This window comes from Patagioenas fasciata, chromosome 7, assembly GCF_037038585.1.
Source record: "Patagioenas fasciata isolate bPatFas1 chromosome 7, bPatFas1.hap1, whole genome shotgun sequence".
In the NCBI taxonomy this organism is placed as follows: domain Eukaryota; kingdom Metazoa; phylum Chordata; class Aves; order Columbiformes; family Columbidae; genus Patagioenas; species Patagioenas fasciata.
Window position 1 is genome coordinate 34,124,872 of NC_092526.1, and position 15,818 is coordinate 34,140,689.

At 41.0% G+C, this 15,818-nt stretch overlaps 1 protein-coding gene across 1 annotated transcript; it reads right to left on the reverse strand.

Moving 5' to 3' along the window:
• Positions 1-1,261: 1,261 nt before the first annotated feature.
• On the reverse strand, positions 1,262-12,905 carry COPS8 (COP9 signalosome subunit 8). The gene is made up of 8 exons (XM_065841442.2): positions 12,749-12,905; positions 9,349-9,419; positions 8,428-8,476; positions 6,765-6,897; positions 5,660-5,767; positions 5,147-5,209; positions 3,917-3,958; positions 1,262-2,693 (listed from the first exon to the last, which is right to left on the reverse strand). Exons 1-8 carry the CDS (start codon positions 12,824-12,826, stop codon positions 2,614-2,616), a joined length of 624 nt encoding a protein of 207 aa, XP_065697514.1. The 5' UTR covers positions 12,827-12,905; the 3' UTR covers positions 1,262-2,613.
• Between the last annotated feature and the right edge of the window lie 2,913 nt (positions 12,906-15,818).

The following is a 15,818-nucleotide window of genomic DNA, read 5'->3' on the forward strand; positions in this document are numbered from 1 at the left end:
CAAATCTAACTTTTTATACAAAGACTCAACAAATGTGGATTAAGTGGTTTACTGCATATACAACAGTTATTTCCAAAATCACACAAACTTATAGGCTAAAGGGGAAAGGACTGGCTAAGGGTACATAGCAGGTAGTCAGTTTTCATGGTGAAGGCAGCTGCCATAAATTACTATAACACCTGTTATGTTCAACATTGATAAAGTTCTTGAAGCTACCAAGGCAACAATACCAAGATTATTAAGTTATTCAAGAAGTCAAAGGCAAGCCTGATTATGAAGAACCAGAAGTGTCTCAAAATACTGAAATTTCACCTACTGTTTCACTGCCTATTTGTTATCCACACACTGCACTAACCAGTGGGAAAAACCCTGAATAAGGGCATGCAACGATGCACATCAACCTGGTTATCACTGCTGATGAGAGGTACTCAAATCATTGTCATTACTACACTGAGAACAGGACAGTGCTCAGAACATAGCCCATCTTAGAAAGGACCAGGAAGAAACAGAAAATACTCTACTGCTGTTACGAGCCATGCTATATCCATCACGTGACTCGTAGGAGCTGACAACAAGCAGTCTATCTGAAAAAGGATATTTGTGAACCAAAAAACCATGATAAAGGGCAATGAGGATGAAAGAGATCTGAAACAGCTTGGATTCCAAAGAAGTACAAACAAAGCATGGTTGGGAGCACAGTACTCAAGGAAAGTTATGAGTTAACGCCATAACCCAAAGCTAAAAGCCAGCATAAGTTTTACAAAAAAGCAGAAAACTCAAAATTACAAACATGTCAAAACTGGACAGAGAAGAATTAAACTTACCATATTTGAGATACACATAGATTACCAGTGCCCACATCGCTCCTGTCCTATTACCATTTATTAAGTGCAAGTAGTTAGTAATCCTTTAATCATGTCTAATTTTCATTGCTGGAAGCAGGGTTGTCCTTGCACACTACAAACAACGGCAGAACTACACACAATCCATAGGCAGAAGGGGAAAATTTTCACTTAGCTCTTCAAGTACTTTACAGCCCTGAATATTTTAGAAGACATCTGAAGAGTACCAGTGTTTTTTTTAAATATAAAACCATACAACTGCTGCACACAAAGATGTTTAGAATACCTGTCTAGGAATAATGTATTGAATTAATCTTTTAACTAACCCTATCCAAATTAGACCAGTAGGAATACATTAAAAAACTAGCCAAACCAGAACTGTGCTCTAAGGAAAAATTAAAGAAATCAAGTACACAAGGTCAGTGTAAACATGTTCTTTAATATCACTGAAGATAAATTTAGAAATCCAAGTCTCAGGTGGGTTTCAAATAAATAATGATTTTGAGTAAGTGTTTACATATAAAGGGAGCTCTCAAAGCAGCAGTGCACAGTTTATAATTCCTCCCTGCTAACACACCTCCAACAAGAGAATGTACAGTAGGTAGTGCACACTGGAAAAACAATCACAACATACAGCACACTCGCCATCTTTGATGAAACCACTGAATATGATGTTGAAAAGGGGAGAGTAAATGAAGATATGCACTGCCCTTTAAAGCATCACTATTTTCCAATAGCCTTTTACCAGCATAATACAGGTAAGAAGCTTGGGAATACCAGTCATCTTTCTGCTTCTAAAATCCATTCTCAGCTCAAAGATTACCACAGCAGTGCTCCCGTACAGAAAATGTATTTCTCAAACCAACATTGCAGCGTAACATATCATCCCCATCCCAATCGGTCTCTATTGAGGGACAGCTACTCTAATTTTTAAATTCCTCTCCAATAACTGCATAAGTAATCCAGAAAGCTTATAGACAGGTAAGAGTAGTTGTTTCTTGTAGATCTTGGCTCAGTGTACTGAAAAGAACCAAGACAGGATAGACCTCAAGAAACTGTATGGTTCCACATCACTGAAATAAAACCTTTCAAAAGTAAAAATTCTTCAAAGTGGAGATTTGCTTTTCTTAAATCACTCCAATTATTCTCCTGTAAAAATATGCCCAATGCAAAGCTTCAAATGAAAACAAGATTTAACAACCCAGAAAGACCAACAAGAAAAAAGATCATTTCTAAATATGCCAGAAATACACTTGCAAAATAGTTGCTGTAAATTGTTTTCTTATTTAAGTTACTGTTTCATCAGTACATTTTCTCTCTGCAGATACAGGTAGGATAGTCTTCCACTATTTGTACTTTAGTTCAACGTGCAATTGATCTGTGATAAGCACTGCAGAACTCACCATAGAAGCTCATAACCTACTAGCATAAATTCCTCAACACAGTTAACCTGCTTCATTACTTTTTTCCTTCTCCATTTCTGATATACCTGAAAAAAGTTCTGCCTCTCTCTGCTATGAGACAATAAAAAAAACTTACTACATAATACTGCTGTGTACCTACTGAATAAATATTACAGAGTTAAAGGATTGTTTCAATTGCTAGCTTGGCTTTGGCAAAACACAAACTGGGATAGCATACACTGTATATTTCACACATTTGAGTAGGGGATGCTGCAACATTTAACAGATAAAAATAAAATAAATCTTAGATTTCTAGAACTGTCAGTACACAGGATTCTCAAGTTGTTCTGGACACAGGAGCAAGGTAATCAATTTTCAAGGAAAGCCACATAGTCAGTCAATCTGGCCAACTGCTGTTCATTTGGAATTGGTGGAACTGGAGCAGGTTCTACAAAGACAGAACAAATATATCATTAATGAAACTGAGAAAGCAAATCCATCCACAGTACCATCCATCACAACAGTAAGGAAAAATTAAATGCAGACTGTTAAACAGCTGACATTAGTTTTCTGTTATCTGCAACATTAAGTAGGCCAAGAGTTACCAATATTAAAGATAGCTGCAACACATTCCAGTTGCCAACAGTCTCCAATTTTTTGTTTTTGCATGTGCTGGAGTCTGGATTATGAAGACTGACAGTACTTGCACTTAACAAAAAAGCTCCTGGAGCTCTGCAGTTGCTTGTTTCCTTACTAGTTGCCATACTGAAGATACCAAATAAATCTACCGCGTTATCTAACAAAACACAGTATCACATGGGTTGCACAAGAATGGAGTGCACATATAGAGGTAACCCAAGACTACAGTTTAACAGTAGGTTGGAAGTGCCTAAAGATAAGTTAGGAATTAAAAATCAGAAGTTAAAAGTAGCAAGAAAAATAGCATTTACTCTCCCTGAAGAGTTAACTATATCCTGAATGCTGGTTTGTTAAAGCAGTCATACTGCTTAGAGCTGCAAGTATGTGATAGAGGAGCCTGACAATCAAAATAATGTTTTCAAAAAGCAAGACCCCAGCTCTTGAAATTGGCTTGGAATCAAACCTGTAAATATAAGACACTTCTGGCAACTGTGTCAGACACAGCAAGTCTGTAATTCAGATCTGCTGTCACTATCTCACGATCAAGAGACAACACTGTTTTGAGAATCAGCATGATGTAACATATTACACCTCAACCTACAGTTGAGCTCTGAGGAAAACCAGAAGATTTCTTGCTTCTACGGGGAAGACTTCACAAGTCCCACATGACACAAAAGCAACAAAACCTACTCAGAGTTACTTTGAGAAGAAACTGCCTGTAAGTCAGAAGTTTTCACCAAAATCCTTTGTTTTGCAGGGGCTGCCCAACCCTGCTTTGGAATCTGCTCCCTGCTTCATCTATGGAAGTGGGAATCTTACCCTCACATTTTAAGGAGTGTCTAAGAGAAGACAGAGGGAAAAACATGTTTACATAGCACTTGATTGGGGTTCAGGGGTTTTTTTGAGGGGCGAATGATGACATTCACTTGTCTAGGATCCAATTCTTATTTTGTGGCATTGGTAAAATTGTGTTCATATTAATCATCTAAGTTGTAAATCCATGCAAGTAGATTATATATAAATAAGAAGTACCTGATGAATTAATAAATCTGTTAAAGGAAGCTTCCAGCACACCTGAAGAAAAACACAGTAGATATTAGCCCACTGGACCAATTTTAAACAGTTCTATACATAGAGCCAAAACTAGATTAAAAGGTAATAAAAATTAAGCCTGTCCGTTTATCTTGTTTTACTTCATAGCTAAAAAGCAGAATACCCAAGGCTTAGCCAGTTAGACACGCAGCTTCAAAACAGATCACAACCTCCTGCCTCTTTCTTCTGCCTCTAAAATAGTTCTTGCACTTGTTTTTGGAAAAGAACCACATGTAACTAACTCTCAGCACTTTGCACTGCGTATTTTGCAACCAGTTCATGAAAAAACTGACCACATGCAAAAAGCTCAGGACTCTGGTTATGTGCCTTGCGGGATAAATTTCAACACCTTGCCTGGCACTTGTTTATTATAGTTCTGGGCTCTGAACACCTAAAAATTCTGCCCATACAAACAATATGTTTTTGTTAGCCTAATAGATGTTGCCCTTTTAGATATGCTATGGTTTGGCTCCTTCCAGATTTGTACCGTGAAGTTTAAAAGCAGTAATGTCATCTCTGCCTTCGTAGCTTAACATCTATTCTTGCCTCAGTCAGTCATGGGTACTGCTTTAGCAAAAAAAAAAAAAAAAAAAACCACACAAAAAAACCCCAAAAAACAAACGGCTCAAGCATTTCTGCAGGCTGAGTTTTGCAGGAACAAATATTCTGTTAACATCGTGACAGTGAAGAAAAGAGCCCACGGAATAAGTTTTAAAAAGTAAACAAAATTATACCAACAACTTGAGCTCTTGAGAACACAAAGATCCGCTACATCCCTGTCCAAAGAAGTTCTTCTCTTGAAAAAATCTCTGGTGCAAAATGCTATATTTTTACCCATCTTTATTAGATTAAGATGTCATTTGAGGTCATCCAACTTATGTTGCACTGAGTCAGAGCCAGAAGGAGGAGCAGGAGAAATCACAGCGTATCCTGCCTGCTTTTGTTTAACGAAGTCAATTTGAGGATATACTTTAATTCAAATTACTTATAACCCCAAATCAAACCCACTACTTTGTACTCCCTACATTTTATAAAGATTGCAGGTTTTACAGCAGCTTAAGCCCTCATAAAAATACCTAAAAAAATTGCGCAAAATTCTAATTAAAAACTAACACTTAATTACAAGAAAATGCTAAACTCAATGTTTAATGAAATAATAGCTCCACCTACCTGGCTTTTTAGGCATTACCATACGAGTAGAAAAGTCTGCTTGCCAGCCCTGTTCTAATACACCTGAAAAGGCATTTTTACATTTGTAAGAACAAATATTTTATATAATTGCTAAAAATGCAAAGTAAAGATGCACATTAAGACCAGCAGAAAAACATCTTATTACACTGCCTATATATCAAAACTCTAAGACATTTTTGTAAGCATCTAGACATTTAGTTCAACAAATAAACTCATGAAAGTAAAGATAGCACACAAAACTTCAGTCTTCCATCATTGCTAATTGCTTTTACACTTCCACATACAGAAGGAGAGAATAACCAATAGTAACTAGTGGCAAATAATAAAATCGAAGACTTATCCAGAACCACAACATTTATCTCTACTCACTGCCCCATCACTTCTCTTTATAACATTTTCAGAATTGCATACATGTTTCTGTTGACCATCACTTACAGCTCTCTGATCTTAATCATCTGTAGAAAAAATACTCAATGAATAAATGCAAAGTACCTTTCACAGCTTCTTCTACAGGAAGCCCGACAAAGGCTGCAAAATCATCTGCAACTATTGAGGTATATGCCTGAGAAACCAGTCCAAAGGCTCGTCTCCTAGTTGCATCTAAGACATAAAAACACTGTAAGCAGACAGTAGACTAATGCTGATAACTAGAAAATCTGAGAACATTTTTCCAATTCTAACAAATTTGGAAAACCACCACCGCACTTAAAGCTTGCACTTCAGAAGTTTCATCTCCCTTCCCACAACTTACTAAAGTACCACAGTCAACACCCAGAGACAACAGCTTGCTCTATGCCAGGAGAAAACCCCTCAGAGATCGCATTTTACTTCCAAATGTAGTTTCCAGCACCTTTGGTACTACTACCAGTCTGTAAACCAACTTAGGAAACTGCTCTCAATGGTATTCTCCATTTGCAAGCAGCTTGTGTGTCAAATAGTTCAGAATCAGAAAAAAAAAAATCATGGAAAATGCAAGTAGTCAAACTATTTGTGCCCTTTTTTAACCACATCTGCTTTGATACCAAGGCATCTGCAAATCAGTTGTTTCTAAAGCTACATAAAATCTCTTGTTGCAAAATACTTCAGAAGGTCTTTTAGCAGTCTGTAGTGCCCTCTAGTAGTAAAACCTCGTATGTTACTGTTGAGCAGTCTAGAACTAAAACATTTGTTTAAAACCACATTTAAAAGAAAAACCTTTTCATAAGTGTCACAACATTCTGAAGTGCCAAGCCAAATTCCCTATATTACTGGTTAAAAGTCTTGATAAAACTAGATAATTAATGGTATATTTTGCTATTACAGAAAAAAGACCACATGGTATATAAAACTCCAATATGAAAGATCACACAATCCTAATTAATAAAAACACTTCCGTTTGTTTGTACAAGTTTTTTTTTTTTTAACAAGCTTTTTATTTACCCTTGATACCTAAAATCCTTTAAGCAAAACCTACAAAAACTTGGCAACAATCTTCCTGACCACTTCTGATTTTTCATAAGTTGTCATTTCTCTACTTGTCTACTTGTTTTTTTGAGCACACAGAAATAACTTAAAGCAACATATAATGCCATGCTACCTACGGGAGCTCAGTTTGTACCTCTAAGAGCTTCCATGATTGGTTGAATAGTCTCAGACCACTGATGTGCACTGATTGTTGTGTAGATTCCTGGAAAGTCTCTCTGCCAGATCCTTTGTCCTACCGACCAAATCGCACCAAGTTCAGCATTTGCCTGGTGTGACCAAAAAAAAGCAAACCAAAACACATTTAATGCACAATGGTGTATTCTCCACAGTGACCATTCTGTATAGATCCATTTCCACTCCCTTTTCCCTTCTCAGGAGTATATCACAATACCCATAATGAACAGACAAGCATTGGGAAATCTTGTTCTAGCAGGTAATGCTGCTGCAAGTTCCCTGATCCATCCTCTGCCAAAACTTTATCACCCACATAAGCACAGTCTGCGCACATGTCAGTCATACCAACCCAGGCAGACACACCAACCAGAACAATCCTGGAGGACAGCCTGCATGCAAACTACTGCCTAGAGTTGCAAAAGGACAGGCACAGCTTATTTTCTGCTTAGAGAGATGTTGGCCTCTTCAGTAGAGGCTTTACAAAGATCAGAGGCTGTCGTTTGTACAGTGAAAGTAATTTTCAAGTTGAAAGTCTTACAATCTTGACAATAAGTCACACTTAATATGGTGCCATGCTCACTACAACTGCTTTCCCACTATTGGTTTTAGGGGCTACTTGTACCATGTTACACCTGATCATTTGGTCAACTGGGCTCCAGAACAGTCTGTCAGAACAGGAACCAAATACCAAACTGGGTAAAACAGTAATACTTTCAATTGTAAGCAGAACTGATTTGTTTCTGAAGTTAAGACTCATTATTACTTGACTCAATTAGCAGAAAACTTACCAACACATACGCACAAGAAAATAATGATTGAGGTGTAACCTTCTCAACATAATTCATGCAATGAGTTTCCCCCACCAGGAATGTTTCACATGAAATGAAAGTTACACAAAAACCATCTCGTTATTCACAGAATATTGCTGTGCCACAAACACAGCAGGTTTCACAGAAAGGTCAAGAAAAATTTGGTTCAGATGACTATTGACTACACTGATTAACTTTCTTCTTGAAAGAGAAAATCATTTCAGAACAATCTGATAGGTCCCATCTTGACCATGAGGTTTCTTAGTACAAGACTACAGAACACTTGTTTCCTTGCAGAATGTATGATCTCAAACTGAAAACATAATGACAGTAAAGTCTGGAAGCATTTCTGGTATTATATTTACCTAAAACCTCAAAATGCATCTTTGATCCAAATTCAGTGCAAAACAAAAACTGCCTACAGAAAATTAACCAGTTTCAAGATGTATCTTATCTGAAATCACTTCTCATTGCACAAAGTATTCTGCAGCCTCACGTGGAACACACACCCATTCCAGAGTCAGATCCATTCCTTTCCTCCAGCTTACTACCCTTTATCACGAGATCTTTGACTACAAAGTCTACTGATTTCCTGAATTCTATGGCACCAGATTATTAGGGAAAGAAGAGGTAACAGATGAGCAGCGAGGAGATGTTGAAGAGCAACATGCCTCCTGCTGGGCAAGCGGTTCACAGCACAGAACAGAGGCCAAGGGTATCTGCCAAGCAGAATCCTTGAGGGGGTAAAAGTCGTCATTTCCAAGCTTATATAAAACTGTTTTAGTATCCAATGACATTTTACAAACTACTTACAGATTTGATAGCCGGAGGGATCCTTTTCCAAAGATATCGCGCATTATTCCTAAAAAAGATAAGTTAAAAATATTTCTCAGTACTGAAATGTTTGCTACAAGGAGACACCAAAAAGTTTGTTTAGATGCTATAATTAATCATCTCAGTGCTTTAAAATATCCCTTCTATGTCTACTGAAGCAGAAAAACAAAGTTACCCTCAAGCAGACAACATGACTGCCATAATACAAACTGCCTCATTTAACACAGTTTAAAAAAGGTTTTTCACTTCTCTACCCTAGGTAGCATTTCACAGAAGTTAGTTTTATTTTTAGAATAGCGGCATCTTTGATGAACACAAATACTAACTTTTAATCATGTCAGAAGTTATTTAGACCAGTGGTCTCCAAACATTGATCATGCATTCCTAGCAGAAAAACATTTTAGAGCATGTGCTCCCAGTATTTGTACATGTATTTACAACTTATAAACCTGTACTACTGTACTAATATATTATGTACATTATAAAGCACAGAAATATAGAATTATTAAATAAACACAATTTAAAGGTATTTTTATATTACTTATTAATAGTACAAAAGTACTTATGTACCCACAATACACTTTACATACTAAAGATTTAGACTGTTTTGTGCATGCTTTTCCCAACACAGCTTTGAAACCATTACCCCTTGTCCTACCCTTCCAATCCCTAACATTCTGTGATTCTGTGAAAGAGACTTAATTCACTGGGGCTTTGTTTGTTTGGGTTTTTGATGGAGTTTTTGTTTAGTTGGTTTTGTTATTGTTTTCAAAAAACACAGCACTGCCTACATGCATTTTGTTAGTCACACAATCAATTACTAATATTCTGGCAACTACAGCTCCAGCTAATAGTGTCAAATTCAGTATCTGAAGTTAAAGATTAATACAAACCACTTACATGTCATTATGCAACAGGTATAAAGCTAGAAGTTGGCCATAAACAAGAGGGGTTGCAATTCCTCCAGGGGCCTAAAAAATAAGTACAAAAATTTGATTACATTTTTTAAGAGCAACATATCTTACAAAATCCACCAGGTAGCCAAGTTTAATAAATTCTGAACATTCCAAGACAGCTGATGTTTTTCACGTCACATAATACACCTGGACAAATCGTCGGAATTGCAATGTTTTAGTAATACAGTTGTATCTCATGATAAAAAGTTAACTTGCACATGCCAGTTTTACTTAGAAAACTTTGTTTTGCTGCATTAATAAAGGTGACATCTTTCATTACTCTAATGTTCTAGCTTATGCTCACAAAAGTGGTAACCATTTTGCTTTACAGTTCCACACAAACAACTGTTTTTAGGCACTCTCAATTTCACCTACCTTGAGTCGAATATCAGTTCAATTCAGGGCACCCCATCAGAGCAAAATTTCTTTACTCACTTGAACTATCTTTTTGAAAAATCCACTTAACACATTTCAGCAGGCCCCATAAATCATACAAGTAGAAAGGAAGAAAAAAAAGAATTATAATAAAGTTATAAAATTTTGAAAGTCTATCATCATTTAAAAGCTGAAAAGATTTCCAATAAGGTTTTAGAATTTTATCAGAGGGTAGTGCAGCAAGCCCTCACAGGAAGCCAATTATGCAGCTATTTGATTTAATTACATGTGTGATTTATAGGCTCATCTAAGCCAAAAGCAAGTGATTAGCTGTAGCACTGAGCAGATATCACCATCCCCAGCTACTCTTACACTGTCTCCAGGGCTCACCACCAACCTACATATACAAGAGTTTCTGACACTGTTCCTTGGATCAAGCCTATTAAAACAAAGCCAGGTCAATTAATACCTTCTGTTTAAACCATGCAAGTTCACCTTTGGTGTTTCTCTGTACTAAATAAAAGAAAAATCATTAGTTTATCTGACAGAAGACAAATGGAACAGAAGAGAAAGCTAATTAGTACCAAAACAACTAGATTTACAATCCACAGTCTTACTGAAGGAAGCTCTGTGGCTGCATCTAGCCTGCAAAAAAAAATTAGCCCTCATATCAGTTCATGATCTGAAACACGAGGGCTGTCAGCAGATAGTAGCGTGCCCACAAGAATCCTGATATGGATGCAGACGCACAGCAAATAATATACAGCAAATAACATACCAGCTTTCTCAAAGCATTTGGGAACGGTTTACCAGGGTGCATTTGTTGCCATTAACCCTGGGAGACTCTGCTGACAGACACAGCAGAAACCTTGAGCAGAGTGCAGTCTGAGTTCAGCAGCTTTACAACAACTCCCAGTGACCACACACTCTGCAGCAGGGAAGTGAGGGGGATACATTAAACTTTCTGAGATGGCCAGAGAAGCAAAGCCCAAAGCCTGACAAGCTCCAACCCCGCCACTCTGCTCTTATATACACCTTAGTGTGTTCCTGCAAGCCTGTGCTACTCTAAAGGATGGGAAAACATCTTCAAAGCAAGTACTAAACTGCTCCCAGCAGGAAAGGCAAGACACACTCAACACATGGTCCAAGGGTGCTCTTCTGCTACTCTGTGCTCACGTGCCCATCACTTGAGGCAGCAGGTAACTCACATTTCAGCACAGCAACTTCTTCCAGCTCCATCACCCTCTTCTACAGAATACAGGACACAGCAAGAAGCAGCAGCACCATGCTGGGGACATGAGAGGCACCTGAGCTCAGCACAGAAACATCAGATGAAGCTTGATGATATACACCCATAAACAGGGAACCCCTACTTAACAATTACATTTTCCACTGAAAAGCTGTGTCATTTGTCAACACCAAAGTTCTGTTGCGGCAAGTGATCACGTACTGGATCAACTTTATCCCTTCAATTGCTATGGCAGCAAGAACAACAAATCAGAATCACTAAAAGAGTGCATGAAAGAGGAAAATTCAAAATTTTCACTTCTTTCAAATGGCTACAGTGGGATGCACGAACATCACATTTAGAAAACCACTGAAAACTCTGCAAGACAAAAGAGGTTCCATAGATATCATCCAGAAAGTTTGCAGCATCAACATGGTGCCACTTAGATTTATCACAGGCTGTCACACTAACAGCACAACAGTTGGACTCGAAAACTCACCAAGCAATAAAATTTAGAACAGCACAGAGGAATCTTCCAGCATGAGCTCCCATAACCAGTGCACCACTAATCTAAAAGCAATTCCCCAAGCCTGGTTCAGTGCTCCACTCTCCTCATCAATATCTTCTTTTTCTCAACCACATGAAACACATGGAAACATACAAACTCCTCCCTTGCACACACCCCCAACCTCCCCACTGAAAAGACCCTAATAATTATACTAAAATGCACTCATTTGTCTGCAGCTTGCAAGGTTCTGAAGGTGCTGATTTGACTAAAAATGGGTTACTTTTCTGTATGCAGTTAGAAACCTCTCTTTTTCATAGCTAGCAGGCTCATTATTTGGACTTTGAGAATAAGAAATAACACAGAGCTAATGTTTTTAATTGCTCTGGTCTGAGAGCCAAGGACATTCTGAGCACTCTGCCCACAGATGTGAGGCATTGAAGAAGCAGGGCACAAATGGGACAGGGCTTGACTGACATCCAGCCTGATCAATGAGAGTATTCCACCCCATTAGCATCATGCTTCAGATATAAGAGCGGGGCCTTCTGATTTGCTCTTCTGCTTTCTGTTGCCATCAAGCTGGAGAAGTCTGGCTGGGACATTTAGCTCAGCCTTTCGCCATCCTGCAGAGGCCTTTGGGCTTTTCTGCCTTTTTCCTCTCCTTTTTTTCTGTCTGGGACTGCTTTTTAGAACCAGGTGTGGCTTGCTGGGACTAACTGCTCAGTTGTGGACAGAGCTCATGAGGAATTGCCAAGGAATACCTTTTATTTCTATTATATATATACATTTACTAGGAGTGTATTAGTATTGTGTTATTTTATTAAATTGTGTTTATCTCAATCCAAGTTTCTCCCTTCTTTTTTATTATTTCCCCTTTTGGGGGGGGGGTAGGGGAGGGTGTGAGTCAACGGCTGTCGTGGTTGTATCGCCAGCTCGGGTTAAACGTCGACACCAACATGTTTTTTTGGTGGGATTTTGTACAATGGGCAAGTTTAAGCACTGAGCCCTAACCAACCTCACAAACGCGCACAGACAGAGCCGTCAATAACCTTCCGTGCAGGACCAGGTTAGGCTCCGAAACCAGAACTTTCAGGCAACAGTCTCTGACCCACCCGTCACGGCTGTAGACGCCTGTGCCGAACCCACGGGCGCTGCGAGCGGCCCCGGCCCCGGCCCCGGCGCAACACGCGGGGCCTCCGCCCGGCCCCCGCCACCCCCGGGCCCGTCCCGCCGCACCTCGAGCTCCTGGGTCTCGCACTGCTCCAGAAGCTTTCTGAAGCTGAAGGAGTTCTCTGCCATCACCGCCACCGGCATCTTCCCCTCCGCCCGCCTGAACCGCCTCCCCAAAGGAGGCGGCCGCGCCTTGACGCCACTTCCGTCCCGGGCAACACGCACTTCCACCCATGGCCTAAGGGAGGCAGGCCGCTCTAGCCGCGCCTCTATGCTATGGAGGACTGCGGGGGCGTAGTCAATGCCGGGGTGTGGCCAAGGGGCCCGTGGGCGGGGTTCTGGCCAGCGCCTGTGTCAGACCCAAGGTTGCTTAAGGGACAGCTGAATTGTACGTCTTTCCCCCCATTATTTCTGTGTGTTTGTGCGTAACAGATTTATGTTTAGTTATTTATTTGTATATATCGTATATTGTTAGATGGGTAAGATATACACCCTATGGCCTTTATTACGCATTGCATATACAATATAGTATAGCACGCATCATGTGTAAATACATTACATAAAATAGCACCTGTGCCAGAATAGCGCATAATATGTTAAAAATGGCACATAACAGCAAATATGCTATTTTATAGGCAGGACCACCCCTTCACTGCAGCCTTTCACGGCTCCAGTTCCAGAACTTGGACCCCCTAGTCCTGCCTGCCTTTCCCGAGAATCAGGCTCAGGGGACCAATTTATGACTTCATCTTTTTTTAAAAATTATTATTTATCCCTGAAGGATGGGCTTTGAACACGTTTGCGGCACGGAGCACAGTGCTGGTCAGAGGCACGCTTGTGCATGAATCCGTGGAAAATGGCAGAATTGGCACCAGATCTTTGCAATTATTTGGGCTACAGCTGGAAACTCTTATATTTTAGAGTAATATTAACCCCAGTGCCTTGTTTTCTGCAAACCCTTGCTTTCCAATAGAACAAATTTGCTTTCCCCCATAATCTATAGCTGCATTTCCCTTCAATGAAGTGCTCCCTGCCACCTTCCACCCCCAGGGCCACCCCGAACGCCATCCCCAAACCCTTTATTCTTCATATTCAGCCAGCGACCCCTCCAGCCTTTTACAGGAGAGTTTCACCAAGCCATACTCAAAAGCTGCACCACCTTGATGCAAGACTAGGGTGACCTGTGCGAGCCCAATGCAGCAGTGGCTGGGCTGTCCAGCAGCGCTGCCCATGCTTTTGGATTGGAAAAAGGAAAGAATAGGGATGCTCGGCCCCTTTGTCTGGGGAGTCTCCATGCTCTGGGAGAAGTCTTAGCTAAGGAAAAATAAAAATAAAGTGTCTGTGCTCGCTATGGGATTTTCCTGGAGGAGAGCATCCTGGCGCAGGGCTCCAGGCGATGGCACTGCTGCTCCAGGCTTGGGCTCCGCTTTTCCCAACAACTGTCACCGCATCCTGCTTCCGTCCCCTCCAGCCACATCCGTCCCGCTGGCTCTTTGTTGCCCCAGCTCTGTGCCAACATCGCTTTGACACTCGAGCATCTGAGAGGAGCATCATCCTCACCTTTTGCTCCCACTCCCAATTATCTCGTACTTTTCGGGAGGCAGGGAGGGGATCAAAGCGGGGGGCAGATTATGATGCTGCCAGTGGGAGACCTTCCCTTAGCATCAGCGGGCTCAGAGCATCCTTCCTGTCCCGCAGCTGGATGTCACCATGGAGAACGTCGTCTTGGGAAGACTTCGTCTTGTGGTGGGACATCACAATGTTGCAATCCTCCATCCTGACGCGATCCTCCTTTCTGTCGCTGGTGGGAAGGCAGGAGCTGGTCCTCGGCACTGCTGGCCATACTGGGCTTGGGCAGAACCGCAGCCCCTGGGCGTGCTCCTTCTCTCTGCGGGGCAAATATCTCATTTTTGGGGAAAAAAAAAAAATAATTAAAAAAAAGTGGAGCAGATGAGAAGTTTCCACGAGAGGGCACCAGCTGCAAAAGAAACTGCCTGAAAGGTCCAAGGAAACTGGAGCAGGGGCTGTGGCTGCTGGCAAACATCACACTTTCCATTTTGGGGCAGCCAGGCGGGGTGTTTTTTTGTTGTTTTTTGGTGGGTTTTTTTTCAGGATTTCATCAAGCTTTTGGGACTACAAAGGAAGTGTTGCTTTCCAGTTTGGTTAGCTGAGCCTCCCAGAGCCACCAGAACCTCTCCGCAAGCAATGCCGGAAAAACTGTTTCCTCTCTTCTTTTTTTTTTTTTTCTTTCCTTCTTCTTCTCTCTATCCCTCTTCACTCACATTTCTTTAACACCACGGGGACATCTCCATGCAAGTCCCAGGGTGCTCTGTTCACTGTGCTCCGTGCAAGCTCCAGCTCAATCAGCACGATGTACCAAGCCAAACCACACACTTCAGCCACCAAGAGGGATGCATTTCCCCATGAGGTCACCTACCAAGCCAAAAAATCCCATTACTGATGAAAACTTGCTCTGTGACATCAACTTCAGTGCCCCGCAGTGGCTTATCATGGTGTTTAATCTCCTCCATGTGCATGAACTGCGAACTCTGTGATTGTGAGAGCTGGGGATGCTGCCAGAACAGCTCCTTGGTGTCTTCAGGCTCCTTCCTTGCCCCACAATCAAAGAGAAACTCAGCAACATGGCTGGGTGGTCAACCCTTTGAGCAAGAGGCCCTAACGGCCTCTCTGGCCTTCCTGTCTTGGGCTAGAGCAATTTCCACACCATCGCCAACGCAGTTTCACTCAGCCCTGAGGCAGAGGCTGGTGGCAAAGGGCTTTAATAGGTGTCTCAGTGGTGGGCCAGGAGATGCTGTCTGCCCGGAGATGTCCAAAGAGACCAATATTTGCTTCAGAAGGGGCTGGGGCTGGTTAATAGGGGAGCACGGCAGGTTGGGCTCAGAATTAAGAGCTAAATTCATGAAGAAAACTAGAATGTGGAGGTTTGTGTTCTGGTCGCAGGCCAAGAAGACCAAGTGTATTTTAATTCAGACATCCAGAAGTCCAGATTTTTCAGCACGAATATTTAATTTACAACAAAACCAGCACTTTGCAAACAAGGAAACTCCTTTGGGCAAACCGCAGCTGCTCGCTCCCACAGAGACCGGTCTCCATCCCATCCCATCCCATCCCATCC

What these genes read in the sequence shown, in the direction of transcription:
- COPS8 (XM_065841442.2), bottom strand. Translation starts at nt 12,826, where the DNA reads ATGCCGGTGGCGGTGATGGCAGAGAACTCCTTCAGCTTCAGAAAGCTT. An exon ending in GCGAGACCCAGGAGCTCGAG is followed by an intron (nt 9,420 to 12,748) that starts GTGCGGCGGGAC and finishes CTTATTTTTTAG; the next exon opens with GCCCCTGGAGGAATTGCAAC. An exon ending in AATCATGGAAGCTCTTAGAG is followed by an intron (nt 5,768 to 6,764) that starts GTACAAACTGAG and finishes TTTATGTCTTAG; the next exon opens with ATGCAACTAGGAGACGAGCC.